Here is a 13688-nt window from a genome sequence, read left to right as displayed (position 1 = left end):
CAATTCAGCTTTACTTGAACTGATCATGGACTCATTAGTACCTGAGACCAGAGTTCTGGCTGTTGCCAGCCATGTAAGTAAAATTACCGACTCCGACGGATCAGAAACTGACGCTCCACTAGGTAGTCTACGGGTAAGACTGATAACGCGGTTTACCAAATCTAGAAGACACCATTGAAGTCAATTTACTTACACCTTTTTCTCCAGCCATGTCGGAAACACAATGGCAACGTTTGTCATGCAATCCCTGGGCTGTGAAGTCGCCGCCTTGAACACGGTCCACTTCAGTACGTTGCAACCCGGCCGTCTCAATCCGAACCCTGACTCACAGGCAATTGCAGGTAACCACACAGGCTACCGCCAATTCAAGGGAACTCGTGCCACCGCACAGGAAATTTCAGACCTTTACCAGGGGTTGTGCCAGAGTAACCTCACGGACTTCGATGTCATGCTATCCGGCTACGCCCCGAGTGCAGCAGCCGTGGAATCAGTGGGCACCATCGGCATTGACCTGCAAGAGAAAGCAGAGAAGAAGCCCGGGTCATTTTTCTGGGGTAAGGAACAGTCTTGCTATCTTTCCCAGATACAGAAGCTGATACAAATCTTAGTCCTGGACCCAGTCATGGGCGACCAAGGCCGACTCTATGTCAACGACGACGTAGTCCCCGCATACAAAAAAATCATCCCTTTTGCGGATTTGATTTTACCTAACCAGTTTGAAGCCGAGTAAGTCACCCAGACCTCAACGTCATACCCCAGGCAGACCACTAAACCAGATATCAAAGGACCCTCTCCGGCGTCAAAATAACCTCACTAGAAACCCTCGCTTCGGCTGTAACGGCCATCCACAGGCTCTACTCGGTGCCGCACGTGATAATCACCTCAGTGCAACTCTTCAAACTCTCCCAATCAGGCTCAACCCCACCCCCACCAGAAAACTTCCTAACAGTCATCGGCTCAACCACTCGCTCCGACGGGTCACCGCGACTATTCCGCGTCGACGTCCCAGCGCTGGACTGCTTCTTCAGCGGGACGGGCGATATGTTCGCAGCGCTGACCGTCGCGCGTCTAAGCGAGGCCGTTTCTGCAGTGGATGGGTTGCGCACGACCAAGTCGTGGGTTTCGCCCGACGACGTTGCGGCTACGGATTTGCCGCTGGCTAGTTCGACGGTCAAGGTTCTGTCCAGTATGCATAGTGTTCTGGAGCGGACGCTGGAGAGTCGGGATGCGGAGCTGGCGGTTGCTGTTCCTGCGTTGGATGGAAAGGCGTCAGCGGTGGAATTGCAAAAGAGAGATTATTTGCGCAGAACGAAGGCTGCCGAGGTTAGACTTGTGAGGAATACGCGGGTTTTGCGAGATCCGAAGATTCTGTTTGAGGTGCAGGATTGGAAGAAGGAGGATCTTCCTAAGGATCTGCGCTAGTATTTGACTGGGGGTTTGAATATCTTTTGCATGTGGCATGAATAGATGATAGACGGATCTCGGGAGAATTTAAGACAAAGCCGGGTCAGTGGCCATTTCTATAGAAAATCCGGTTCGGGTTGTAAATAGATTTGATTGGTGAATCAAGCATGTAAATTTTAATGCATCTTTTGTTCATTCAGTCACGCATAATCTCGAATACATGTAATCATAACTAAGTTTTTCTTAAACCCAGAACCCAACTAATTTTCGGCTGTCCTCCCAACTTTGTACTGAGGTATAGCCCGGCCCTTAAATACCAGTGCTACCGAATCCACCCGCACCGCGGACACTCTCCTCTAGTTCCTCGACAACGCTCACTTCAGGGGTGTAGATCTAGAACTGGTCAGACAGATACACACAGACAACAACACTGATAGCTGGAACTCACCCGCTCCAGAACCAGCTGGGCAATACGATCACCCGCCTTGACCGGGAAATCGACGTCAGAGTGGTTGAAGAGAAGCACCTTGACCTCACCGCGGTAGTCAGCATCAATGACACCAGCACCGGTGTCAATGAAGTGCTTAGCGGCAAGACCGCTACGGGGAGCAATGCGGCCATCTATTTTCATCATCAGTATCGCATTCACAATGAGCCCAACTCAGCCTCAGCAAAGAGCTTCGCCAAAGTTCCCAATCTCAATCCCCATCACAGATGATAGTCACATACAAGTTCCTTCAGGTACAGCAATAGCAATGCCAGTATCAACAGCGCTCTTGCCCTTAGCGGGGATAACAGTCTCCTTCGCGGCGTAGAGATCATACCCAGCCGCAAAAGCCGAGCCGCGAGTCGGAGCCTGGGCCGACTCAACAAGCTTCTTAACAAGCAGCGGGGGCAGCGGCTGCTGAATTGAGGTGACGGCCGGGGTAGTCATAGTGTCTGGCTTGGATCGTTTCGGCAACGGAGAGGCAGGCAGGGAAGGCGGATTGTGCGCGGGGAGAGATTTCTCTTGGAGTGGTGGGGTGGTCTCTTTGGTCATGGTAAACACAAAAACGGTTGGAGGATCGGAGATCGAGTTGAGTGGATAGAGGGTTAAAATAATCCGGTCCCACCGTGAATTGCCTAAAAGCAAGTGACGAATCCCCCCTCGCTTCACAAAAATTGCGGTGAGCTCCACGCTCGACTGCGCGTTTCACCGCTGGGACGCGCCGGATGTTTGTTCTGTTTGTTTCCTCCCCGCTCGAGGGGGAGCGGTGACGCCGAGGAGTTGCTGGGGCCGAGGTCCCCCAGTCACGCCGAGGAGATGCGGTGCTGGGGCATTTAATGCATCTTTCTACGTATCAGTTTTAAGAGTATCTTTTAAGTTGCAAAACCAATACGCTTTTCGACCAGTCTTTTCCTTATCCCATATCGATTTCATGGCGGGGGAAGTGCGCCAGCCTATAGATATTCCCTCGTTGGAGAAGTACATTGACCAGAATGTGCCGGAGATTAAGATTCCACTTGGTGTGAAGCAGGCGAGTCTGGGGCTGTCAATCAAAAATTCAGCAAGATCAAACAAATCAACTAATCTCCTGGTACTGTAGTTTCGCTTCGGTCAATCGAATCCTACCTATCTTCTTACTGCCGCCGATGGCAAGCACGTCGTTCTGCGTAAGAAGCCCCCTGGCAAGCTGCTCTCAAAGACGGCTCATAAAGTCGAGCGCGAGTACAAGATTATCCGCGCATTGGGGGATACCGATGTCCCCGTTCCCAAGGCATTCTGTCTCTGCGAAGATGACAGCGTGATTGGAACCGCATTCTACATCATGGAGTTCCTCGACGGGCGGCATTTCACCGACCCAGCGATGCCCGGTGTGAGTGGGGAGGAGAGGAAAGCACTGTATGTCAGGCGACTGAGGATTCAACACCCCTCAGCCAGTGACTCTGCATTACTGACAAGCCCGCAGCTGGAAGAATGCCGTCCAAACGCTGGCGAAGTTCCACAGCGTAGATCCCAAAGGCGTCGGACTCGAAACCTTTGGCAAGCCGACAGGGTTCTTCGACCGTCAAGTCGCCACTTTCAAGACAATTTCCAAAGCACAAGCGGCAGTCGTCGATGCAGACACTAAAGAACCCGTCGGCGACCTCCCGCACTTCGATGATATGGTGGCGTTCTTCTCACAAAAGAACACACAACCACTGGACCGGGGCACACTCGTGCATGGTGACTACAAAATCGACAACATGATCTTCCACAAGACGGAGCCGCGCGTGATCGGAATTCTAGATTGGGAAATGGCGACAGTAGGACACCCGCTCTCGGATTTCTGCAATCTCACGAGCCCGTACATAATGGATGGTGGGGACAGTCAACTATCACAGTTCGCACCGGGGGTTGTTGCGGGGCTGCCGCGGCGAGAGGAGTGCATTGGCTGGTACGCTGAAACGTCTGGGTACGAAACGAGCTCCGACGTGGCGTGGGGTGATGCGTTCTTTGCATTCCGGGGTTCTGTCATCATGCAGGGCATTGCGGCCCGGTTGGCCGGGAGGCAGGCTAGTAGTTCTCGGGCTAGTGACTATGCGAAAAGGGCAAACCCGTTTGCCGAGGAGGCTTGGGAGAGGGTAAAGGGGGTTAAAAGGGCTGCTGAGGGGAAATTGTAGTCTTCATACACTCTGTAGGGAGTCGAGTCATATTCACTTCGTACGTGGCTTTTCCTTGTTGACCTTGTTGACGGTACTTGTGGGGAGGTTTGGAGGGTTTCCGGCTTGGCATCGTACATACTCTGAATCGAGGCCTGGACTCTCATTAGCTTCATTGTAGCGCCCGTCTGTATGTAGATGGATGCATGTATACTGTCGCTTGACATGGCCCGATCTAAATCTAAATCGGGCTCTTCAGCTTAGTATGTTGCATGTAAGAATGGCCCAGAACCAACTCTCCACAAGGAAACAATCAAAGCCCCTCCAAGAATCGCTAGATTACAGTACTTTTGGCACCTGACGTGTGGATGTAAGCACTTAGCCCAATGGGGACGAACAGGCGAGAACGTATAGCATCCTGCGACCATATCACGTTGATGTACGCCATTATATCCGATCACCACCGGAAGTGAAAACCTAGGGAAACATCGCAAGACCGTGCATTGGGGTATAACAACTGTGACAAGACCACACCCACACATGGATGTAATAAAGATAGAGTCGTGAAGATTGAATTCAGATTGGTTGATATAAAGTGGTAACGGGGGTTGAGAGAGAGAAGAACAGTGCGCGGAAAGGTGGGATACCGCGTTGTGTAATGTCCGTTGAGCCCATCGGCGGGCAGACGAAGTAGTCGGATCGTCCATTATAATTGGCCACAAAAGAGGGGGAAATGGGTGAGGCTTTTTTTCGCCCTGCGGCTCTACGCGTAAGTGAGGCTGAGGGGGGTGAAGAACCCACTTGGGTTTAATTTTTTTTTTTTTGGGGACTTCCAATGGATTTCAATCACAGGTCTTGGTAGGATTAACTTTATAGATACTCCGTAGGCAGTTTCAAATTGACTAATTTATTCTCTGCCATTATCCACACTATTCACTAGTGTGAAGGGATTGAGGGGAATGCGGCTGGGGATAGTCAGGGAATTCGAGAGTTTGGGTCTGACTGGGTTGGACAGCACATCTATGCAGGTAGTATAGCGTAGTATTATAGTGAATCAAGGATATGTTCATGGACTAGAATAATCGAACTAGAGAATCGTAAGAGACGGTTCCGTCTCTAACGAGGCTCTGAAACAACGTGGGCCGGACGGTCTCCTTGCTGACAGCGTGTTGACAACTAAACCACGAAAGCCTGAAGATCCTTCGGGTTAATGCCTCGAGGCTGGTGATTAGCGTGCCAGCGCAGACTTGAGTCTGACGTTGCAAAGGAGGCAAAAAAAAAAGGACCAAAAGGCGGGACCCAAAAAAGAGGAAATGGAAAGTGAACAGACCGTGTGGGCCTCTCTCTGTGCAGCTTTCCTACCCGGGTATAACAGTGACTGGGGGAGTGGAGAAGGGGAAACGACTCAGAGTGAGTTACACCCCCCCCCCCCCCCCCCCCCCCCCCCCCCGGTTGTTGTCTCCGAGCTCAACGGTGGAGCCTGAATAACAGAAAGTAGCGGTGGAGACTTACTTGTTTTTCCAAGTTTTTTTTTTTTTTTTTCCCTATGGCTTTTATGTGCGACCAGGTTCAAATGCTCCGAGTAGGGGATCAAGTCAGGGGAGGGTTAGGAAGTTCTCAAGTGAAGGTATAGTTGAAGGTAAATAACAGAAAATCGAAAACCGAAATATTTCCAAAATTACAAAATCAACCCTGAATAATTTTAGAATTTCCGTTACGATGGTAAACCAGGTAATCTATTATGTGGAGCTCCAAGTCGAGAGAGCCGCATGTCTTTCACTTCTCACCCCCCTCGAAGATTCTTTGAATGTTTATCTTCCTTCTCTCAATTTCCCTTCTCTTGGATTTTCTTCTTTTAATTTTTTTCTTCTTACATCTGATACTGACATTATACGGGTAGAGAATGCTGGGTCCTAACTTACACGTGTAGAACGTGGTGTGTTATCGTACCCTTGAAGACACCTTTTTTTTCCTTTTTTTTTCCCCGAATCCTGCAACTTCTCCCTTAGTTTTTCTTTCTTTTCTTCCCTTGAGACAAGGCTGTACAGTTTCCTGCCTGCACGCGTCCGAATGATATCATTTATCTGCAGATGGCGCAGTGACAATCGGAGCTTTTGAGCCTCATCCCGGGACCCATTCACTACCCGTCCACCTTTCCACTTGGGTAAGTGCACACTTTCTGCAGACTTCGAGCCTGAATGGTCTAGAGCCTCAAATCTCTTTGCTTCTTTTTAAGGTCAACTTTTCTTTTCTGGCTTTCTTTTGTCTTAATTGTTTTTCTTGTTTCCTACATATCCTCTCAGGCTCTGTTTGGTTTTCGTTTTATTCTCTCCGGGTCATCCTGACCGGACAACCCCTCATCTGCCCATCTCGACGCTTTACAGTATAATCACGGACAGCCGCATTATATCGGAATTGCGATTCTACTTATCTCCTCTATGTACTTTGATCAGTGCTTTTTTCAGTCCTCCGATCAAAGTCACAATTCTCTTACCCCATCTCTAACCATATCTTACAGGCTACCATCATCCGTTCTGATGTGTGATCGACTATCCAACCTGTCAGACAAAGAACAAGTATAAGACAAGGTTCCCGATGCACCTGTCAATCTATTCATGACGTCCGCTATGTATGATTCGGATGATGCTTCTAATCGATCGCCTCCGATGGAGGCGGTGAACCCGAACTATGGAAGGAGTGAAACGCCACCACCGTTTGTTTCGACTAACGAAAAAGGTGACAATGCAGCGGGTTCTCGTAATCCCAACCAGCGGAAACCTCAGAACTCAACCCATGAGGGCGACCGAGTGCTGATGGGGTTACTAGCTCCGAACCACCCTGAGATTGCTGCAACGGCAAGGATCTCGACATTGGAACCATTACCTGGAAATCTCAAAAATTATAAACAACCACTTGACTTTGATCCCCGAGGAAGGTCCAATACATTCAGGGATGATCCGTCACGAAAGCCATCTTTGGAATTCAAGACAAACTCAGGCTCAGGCTCAGGCTTGGCTTCAATTAATGACATCGGCACCAAACCCTGCCAGAAGAAATTGACCCCAGCCCCGTTACAGCCTAAACAGCCAGAGGTTGAGGTTAAACATAAGGTTCAAAGAGGGCGTGTTCAATCAATCTGTGGCCTGAGCCAACGATCCCCACAAGGGTTGCTCTATCTTAGAACCTCTTCGGAAATCAAGCCTGAATTTCCACCTCTCCCATCACTAAACTTGATCCAACCACTCGAAAAATCCCCAGAGAGTAGCAGCAATAAACAAACGCTGCCATCCATCCACAAAGCTATCAGCGAATTGTCAGACTTCTGCCCACCGGTCAACACATTGCCATCACCCTACCCCTTCTCCTCATGTCCCGGATCAACTACATCAGGGAACGACTCCCCATTTGACCGCACTTTTCCGGGAAAGTTTTCTATCCCTCCAAGTCCCTTCTCTCACTTTTCGCCAGTGAGCCTGAAGGACTCATCAACCAACCCCTCGCCGGCCTCACCGTCGTCCTTCTGGCGCGGAACACCCCAGGCTGAGATGCTGTCCGTCCAGACCCCATTTGAGGCTTTCCCTATGACCGCCAAAAGCCCAGCGACCAGCTACCCTACGCCCACGGAACAGGTTGGCGTTGGTATGGGTGATCGGCATTTGCTCGCTGCGTCCACTCCCCAGGCCAATGGGGGGCCTGTGGGTAGTTACAAGTGTACACATCCTGGATGCACGGCTGCGCCCTTCCAAACTCAGTACCTTCTCAAGTAAGACCACTAAAGACGAACCGAACGAAACTCCCACCTAACGAACTAGCAGCTCTCACGCAAACGTGCACTCACAAGACCGCCCACACTTCTGCCCAGTTGAGGGCTGTCCACGCGCATTAGGCGGCAAAGGCTTCAAGCGCAAGAATGAAATGATGCGCCATGGTCTCGTTCACAATTCCCCAGGCTATGTCTGTCCCTTCTGTCCAGACCAGCAACACAAATACCCGCGACCTGACAATCTTCAACGGTTCGTGCTACATCTAAGCCTCACCTAATCTGACATCCGCTGAACTCACACTCCCACAGACATGTCCGTGTACACCATGTCGACAAAAACAAAGACGATCCCATACTCCGACAGGTTCTCGCGCAAAGGCCGCTTGGTAGTGCCCGCGGGAGAAAACGAAGGATGAACAATACATGAACATTTAGCCTCTCTTGTTTTTCGATCATAATTTCTGTTTACATGCATTCTAACACTTTTACTCTTCGTGCCCGTGTTCTTTTTATCCCACCCGTTCCGACCGGCGTGTACCCTCTTCAACCCTCTCCCTCTCCCACATTCAACCCTGTGTCCCCCCGGGTGTTCCAGATTTCCAGATTAGCGCCTCAGTATGACAAGCTATTCCCCCTTCGAGGCAACTTCGCAACCTTTACGCGTGACGAATTTCTCAGCTGTGATACCTTTCTGCGGTTTTTCTATTTTGTTACCCTTTGGGTACTTTTGTTTTGGTGCTTCTGCAATGATACCACCTGTCCATTGTTGGAAATTCATGATGTTACATGGGGCATACGTTTAATAGGAGCGTCGTGGGTCTTGACCATTTTTTTTTCTTTCTCGATTTGTCTGATCAATTCGATTGGGGTATCATGAACCCTCCATCTACTAAAATTCTTCCTTTACCTCAGTTGGGACATGTCAAAAATCAACTCTCCGATAGAAGTCTTTCAGTTAGTCCACCATAACTTGAGATGAGTCGGGTCCGCTTCACTTGAAATGCGTGTTTGATCCATCGGATTTGATACTTCCTTTCTTGAAGTTCAACCTTCTGGCCCTTCCATCCCCTGGTGTAAATTCAAATTATGTCCGGATGCTGGACTATACCTGGACCCTTCAATTCCACGCACTTGTTCATCAGTTCCATGGCCTCCTCCCTACGTCTATTAGAGTTTCCCACCCAAATGGTGTATGTGTGCCGCGATAGTCCACGCCTATGACCGTCCTTCTATCTATCAGTTGCGTCGCAATCGAGTCAGCATCCTCCGCCGCACTAGTTACATGGTCACTACCTCCCAGATGATGTGGTTGGTGGTTTGCTAGCCGCAGTGAGCTTGCCGATTGTACGTGTAAATCGAGCACTTGGCATCGGTCGTATTTGTAGAAATCAGGAGGCGAAATTGGCGATGGCAGCCTTTCCATGTAAAAATGGTATCCAATAATCAAATCCGAAGACAAGCCTGCAGTGGCGGCAGGCTCTTGTCAAGGAAATCAAAATCGTTCAACAGAAGAGCCCGGCTATCCCCACTATCTCGAGAGCAAATGCAGGGAAGCATGAACAGGTCGGTCTAATGACGTCGTGAAATCCTAATTCAGTCTACGACATCTTAGCAGCCCTGATCTAGACGAGCCTAATCATGCAACGAATAACCCATTCTTTCATTTCTTTTATCGACATAGAAGTTCAGCGCCCGATCCTGTGGGGCTGCCACGACATTCCGGCCCGACATCTCATGAAAATGCGTGTTCGCAGCCATCCTAATCGGAAATATTCAGTGTCATCTATACTGATTTCAATTTGGACGGATAATGGACAGTATTCAGACGTGTGGTTAAGACATTGTGTAATGCCGTACGGTTCGTCAGCTCCGGACAGGGATGCCCACGTACGCTTTCACGGAAAGGGCGCTTAACAGGCAGTATTAAGAATTTTAAATCATCCTACTATTGACCGGGTTCATTTCTGGTTTGCCCTCTCTTGTTGACTTTCTCTTGCTGAAATTTTTTTTTTCTTGGTTTTTGTTTCCTTCGCGCATTTTGCCGAAGGTAACGTATACTTCGCCACTATGAGGCTATCCCTATTCAGAAGCAAGATGAAATCCGATGGTCTAGAACACAATCTGTAAGATTTCGTGATAGAAAATTACTGACCAAGCTAATTATGCCGAGGTACCCTACAGAGGGTGCAATCGGGATGAAGGTGCTATCTGATCCCTCGAATGCTGACCTGGAGTAAGTTTTGTCTCCTACTCCAAGAAGGAGCCCAAAAGTGGGATGAACCAATAACCCAAAGATGCCCAAACTAAGATACCTTCCACTAGCATTGTTTTCGTTCATGGATTGACAGGCAACCGTGAGAAAACATGGACACATGAAAACGGAACCCTATGGCCCCGAGATCTTCTTTCGAAAGACTTGTCCACGGCACGGATCATGACCTTTGGCTACGATATCGACATATTCAGTTTCACCTCGATTACCTTCTCAGACCGACTCTGCGACCACAGCCAGTCCCTAGCCTACGCTATAGTCAGTCAGCGAATCGACTGCTCAAGCAGACCCATCCTATTTATTGCCCACAGCCTAGGCGGCTTGGTTTGCCAACAGGCCTTGATCCTCAGTAACTCCATAGACGGACTATGGGCGATCTCATCAAGCGCTATTGGCATAATCTTTATGGGAACGCCGCAATGCGGGTCTTCGCTCGCTTCGTACCGGGAGAAACTCGCGAAGGGAATGAACATAGTCCACACCGCAGACAGAGATATGGTCGGGGCTCTTCATTTGGGTTCAAACAGTGTACAACTGGCTGGAGATGAGTTCCAGGCTATGCTCCGTCGCGGCGATCTCACCCTCAAGGTTTTCTGTTTCTACGAAGCGAAGAGCATGAATAACATAGTGGGAAAGATCGTTGAAGAGCACTCGGCTGTTCTGCAGGGCTCTGAGAGCGGCAGGATCAATGCGGATCATTACAACATGACCAAGTTCGGTAGTCATACAGATGGTGGCTATGGGCTTGTTCGATCGATCATTACCGGATGGCTTCATGAGTCCGGTGGTGGTGATAATGTTGTAGACAAGACGGCCATGTCCGCGTCTATCTCTGGAAACCCTGCTTGGTTGGGGTCTTGGGCTCCAGGGCACTTTTGCTTTAATGGGGCTGCAAATTTGCAAAACTTCACTCAGGGACATTATACGCATGGCGAGACCTTTGCTTTCGACTGACGAAATATCTGCACAAAGCATGGATTGTGTTTCTTGCAATCTCCTATTTTTAACTTATTGATCAAGCCCCGTTACTTCCCAGTCATGAAAGACCGAGATTATATTATACTGCCTTTGGTTCTGAATGACCGAGTGCACGTCTTAAAATAAAGGTAAGATTTAAGCTTCCGGACCAAACTTGGGATCTTGGAACACGTGCGAGGCTGAACCCTTTGTTTCCCAAGTTTCAGATATCTGACAAGGTTGTGATTTTTCTTTTTGAATGAAAAAAAAAATTGCCTTTGAAATGCTGATTGATTGATGTCCCTAAACGAAGAGTGTTACAACTGGTAGCAGCTCCTTGTCACCCAGGATTTTTGTGGATGCTCAAGGCACTAATTGGTGTAGCGTATTGGCTGACCATTCGCGTAATCTGTCACTGGATTGGCGCTCGCCCTGGGCGTCGTTGTAACACATTGGACTCAGGTTTCTCCTGGTGCTCGGAACAAGGCTAATGACCTCCGCTGCATCTTGTCCATCTTCCAGGTGTAGGCGTGTTTCCCGAGCCTGACTGTAGTTGGTTTCCCTGCGAAGGCCCTGGTCTGATCGATGCGAGCCACATTATTCAAGCTGCATGGCTGGTGGCACTATCAACCCGAGGAGGATCGTGATTTCGGACCATTGATTCGTTGCGCAGATGGTATTTGGCGGAATCCAACGCGCAGAGGTAGGGCTCTGGGTCGGCAAAGTACACATCGTGGCATAAGTGTGGCATTGACATCAAAAAGCGAAATTTTTCGTCCTGCCTCACCAGACTTACAGACCCCAAGGGACCTTGTTACCAGGATACCCTGGAAAGAAAATGCAATCGGGTAACCCCTGCATTCATGTGAATTTTTGGACTTTGTACCTGCTCTTCGCCACTGTATACAGCTTTGACCGAGTAGCAGTGGATCCGCATAAATCGCTTAGACACAATTTGTTGATAGAAACTTTTGAGTATCCTGCACTATTATTAGAACCTGGACATTGGTGTTTCATCTGGTTTATTTCTGCGTAAACGTCTCGAATACGTGAGAAGATCGCGGGTAGTTTATTACACAGACCTGTTTTCAACGACTCCTCTTATCAGATTTGGGATGATATAAATCTATCCTAGGACTTAATTTGTCATTAAAATTAGAACCAAGCATTTTGAGTTGCTCCTTGCAGCAGTAGACTGCTCGGCAGTGCTCGAGTTTAATTCTAGACTTGAATATATACATCATGTGCAGGTCTAGCATTTCTCTAATCAAACTAGCATAGATCTCTGTATGATTTTGTGTGTGGAAGAGTTGACAGAACCATTTATTGTCTGAATTCGCCATGTCTTTTTTCCACTTTGCCTACTAATATTGTACATAAACGAGCCAATCAAAAGTCACGAAGTACAAACACGATAACAAAAGACGACAGAGACCAAATAAGCATAAACCGCCATCAGAGTCATCATAGTAATCTGACCGACAACTAAGCCCTTCCAGCCTCCCCTTTCCGGTGAATCCTCCTCACATGGTCCTTCATATTGTCGACCCGACTGAATACCTTCCCACAGCCTTCCCACTCACAGAAGACACCGGGATTATGCTTTGCCTCGTGACGAGCACGGTCCTTCTTGCTGCTGAAGCCATTCTTCGTAGACTGAGGACATCCCTCATGACGACAGAATAGGTGCTTGAGGTGGCGGTTGAAGTGTTTCCTCAGATCACAGCCTCGATGGAAGACAGACTGCGAGGAACAGCCCGGGTAGGCGCAGCGCCAGTTACCGTCGCCCGTTGGGATGCCGTAGTTGCTTAGGTCGCCTGAGCCTGCGCTGGAGGCCGAGCCTGGTGCGGCTGGTGGAGACTCAAGATCGGAGAGGGAATGCGGTGATGACGATGAGGTTGAGATGGTCGTAGCCGTGGATTGGTGGAGATGGGTTGCTGGGACTGGGTCTGATCGAGGAGCTGAGACGGATCGGGAGACTGAGAAGAAAGTTTCTGGAATTGGATCAGAGGAATGTGGTGGAAAAAAGACCGACAGCTCGTTTTTAGCGTTGAGTTGGCTGTTGAATGTTGAGTACGGCACTGGCTGCACTTCTACTGATGGTGAAAAGCGCATAGAGCCCATAGTTGAGAACGGCTGTGACTGGTACAAATCTCCAGCTGGTTGACTCCCAATGCACCATTTGTCAATTTGCTGAGGAGTATACCCCAGCAGACCTGGGTCGCTCATACGGAACTGCGGAGATCCCGGGGGATAATAGCTTTGAATGAAGGGTGCTGGGGTGAAACTGATGGAGGTCTCAAAGGAGGGCAAATGAGGGGGGTTTGAGGGGATTTCTGCGTCAGATGTAGTGGACCATGCATATTGAGAGCCAATCGTATCAGCGTCTGTTGATCCTCTTCGTGCAGTGGAGTAGTTCCCCGGAGCTAGGAAGACCTGCGGGTCTGGCTGGGCATCCATAAATTCCATCTGCCGTAGAACGGATGGGTGGGAATTGGATGGAATGCTAGTGGTAATATTGGCCAGGCCCCAAAACTGTTGGAGCTCTGGAGATTCCGCGTAGCCAGCACTATCAGGCACAGTGCCGTAGGTGCTCTTAGACTTCTGGTAACTAGGATACATGTTGCCGGCGTTGGGAAAGTCGAGAATGTAGATGATGTTGCAGAATGG

The 13688-nt window shown here is 49.3% G+C and overlaps 6 protein-coding genes across 6 annotated transcripts; 4 read left to right on the top strand and 2 right to left on the bottom strand.

Annotated features, from left to right (window-relative positions):
* Positions 1 to 25: 25 nt before the first annotated feature.
* On the top strand, positions 26 to 1422 carry Pdw03_3098 (Phosphomethylpyrimidine kinase type-1; the record flags this gene model as incomplete). The annotated part of the gene is made up of 6 exons (XM_066100381.1): positions 26 to 73; positions 123 to 133; positions 208 to 287; positions 342 to 554; positions 609 to 726; positions 786 to 1422. The coding sequence occupies 6 exons, from the start codon at positions 26 to 28 to the stop codon at positions 1420 to 1422; spliced, it is 1107 nt and encodes a 368-aa protein (XP_065955781.1).
* A 291-nt stretch (positions 1423 to 1713) lies between these two features.
* Pdw03_3097 (Deoxyuridine 5'-triphosphate nucleotidohydrolase) lies at positions 1714 to 2443 on the bottom strand (the record flags this gene model as incomplete). The annotated part of the gene is made up of 3 exons (XM_014677044.1): positions 1714 to 1797; positions 1853 to 2025; positions 2134 to 2443. 3 exons carry the CDS (start codon positions 2441 to 2443, stop codon positions 1714 to 1716), a joined length of 567 nt encoding a protein of 188 aa, XP_014532530.1.
* Positions 2444 to 2822: 379 nt separating this feature from the next.
* Positions 2823 to 4047, top strand: Pdw03_3096 (Protein kinase-like domain; the record flags this gene model as incomplete). The annotated part of the gene is made up of 3 exons (XM_066100380.1): positions 2823 to 2921; positions 2991 to 3286; positions 3354 to 4047. The coding sequence occupies 3 exons, from the start codon at positions 2823 to 2825 to the stop codon at positions 4045 to 4047; spliced, it is 1089 nt and encodes a 362-aa protein (XP_065955780.1).
* Positions 4048 to 6653: 2606 nt separating this feature from the next.
* Pdw03_3095 (Zinc finger, C2H2-like) lies at positions 6654 to 8216 on the top strand (the record flags this gene model as incomplete). The annotated part of the gene is made up of 4 exons (XM_066100379.1): positions 6654 to 6762; positions 6853 to 7789; positions 7842 to 8039; positions 8099 to 8216. 4 exons carry the CDS (start codon positions 6654 to 6656, stop codon positions 8214 to 8216), a joined length of 1362 nt encoding a protein of 453 aa, XP_065955779.1.
* Positions 8217 to 9856: 1640 nt separating this feature from the next.
* Pdw03_3094 (GPI inositol-deacylase PGAP1-like) lies at positions 9857 to 11015 on the top strand (the record flags this gene model as incomplete). The annotated part of the gene is made up of 3 exons (XM_014677047.2): positions 9857 to 9912; positions 9960 to 10022; positions 10112 to 11015. 3 exons carry the CDS (start codon positions 9857 to 9859, stop codon positions 11013 to 11015), a joined length of 1023 nt encoding a protein of 340 aa, XP_014532533.2.
* Positions 11016 to 12503: 1488 nt separating this feature from the next.
* Pdw03_3093 (Zinc finger protein GLI2) lies at positions 12504 to 13640 on the bottom strand (the record flags this gene model as incomplete). Its single annotated transcript, XM_014677048.1, has 1 exon — positions 12504 to 13640. One exon carries the CDS (start codon positions 13638 to 13640, stop codon positions 12504 to 12506), a length of 1137 nt encoding a protein of 378 aa, XP_014532534.1.
* Between the last annotated feature and the right edge of the window lie 48 nt (positions 13641 to 13688).

Source organism: Penicillium digitatum, chromosome 1 (assembly GCF_016767815.1).
Source record: "Penicillium digitatum chromosome 1, complete sequence".
Classification (NCBI taxonomy): Eukaryota; Fungi; Ascomycota; class Eurotiomycetes; order Eurotiales; family Aspergillaceae; genus Penicillium; species Penicillium digitatum.
Note: the sequence above shows the minus strand (reverse complement) of the source record. Positions and strands in the feature narration are given on the sequence as shown.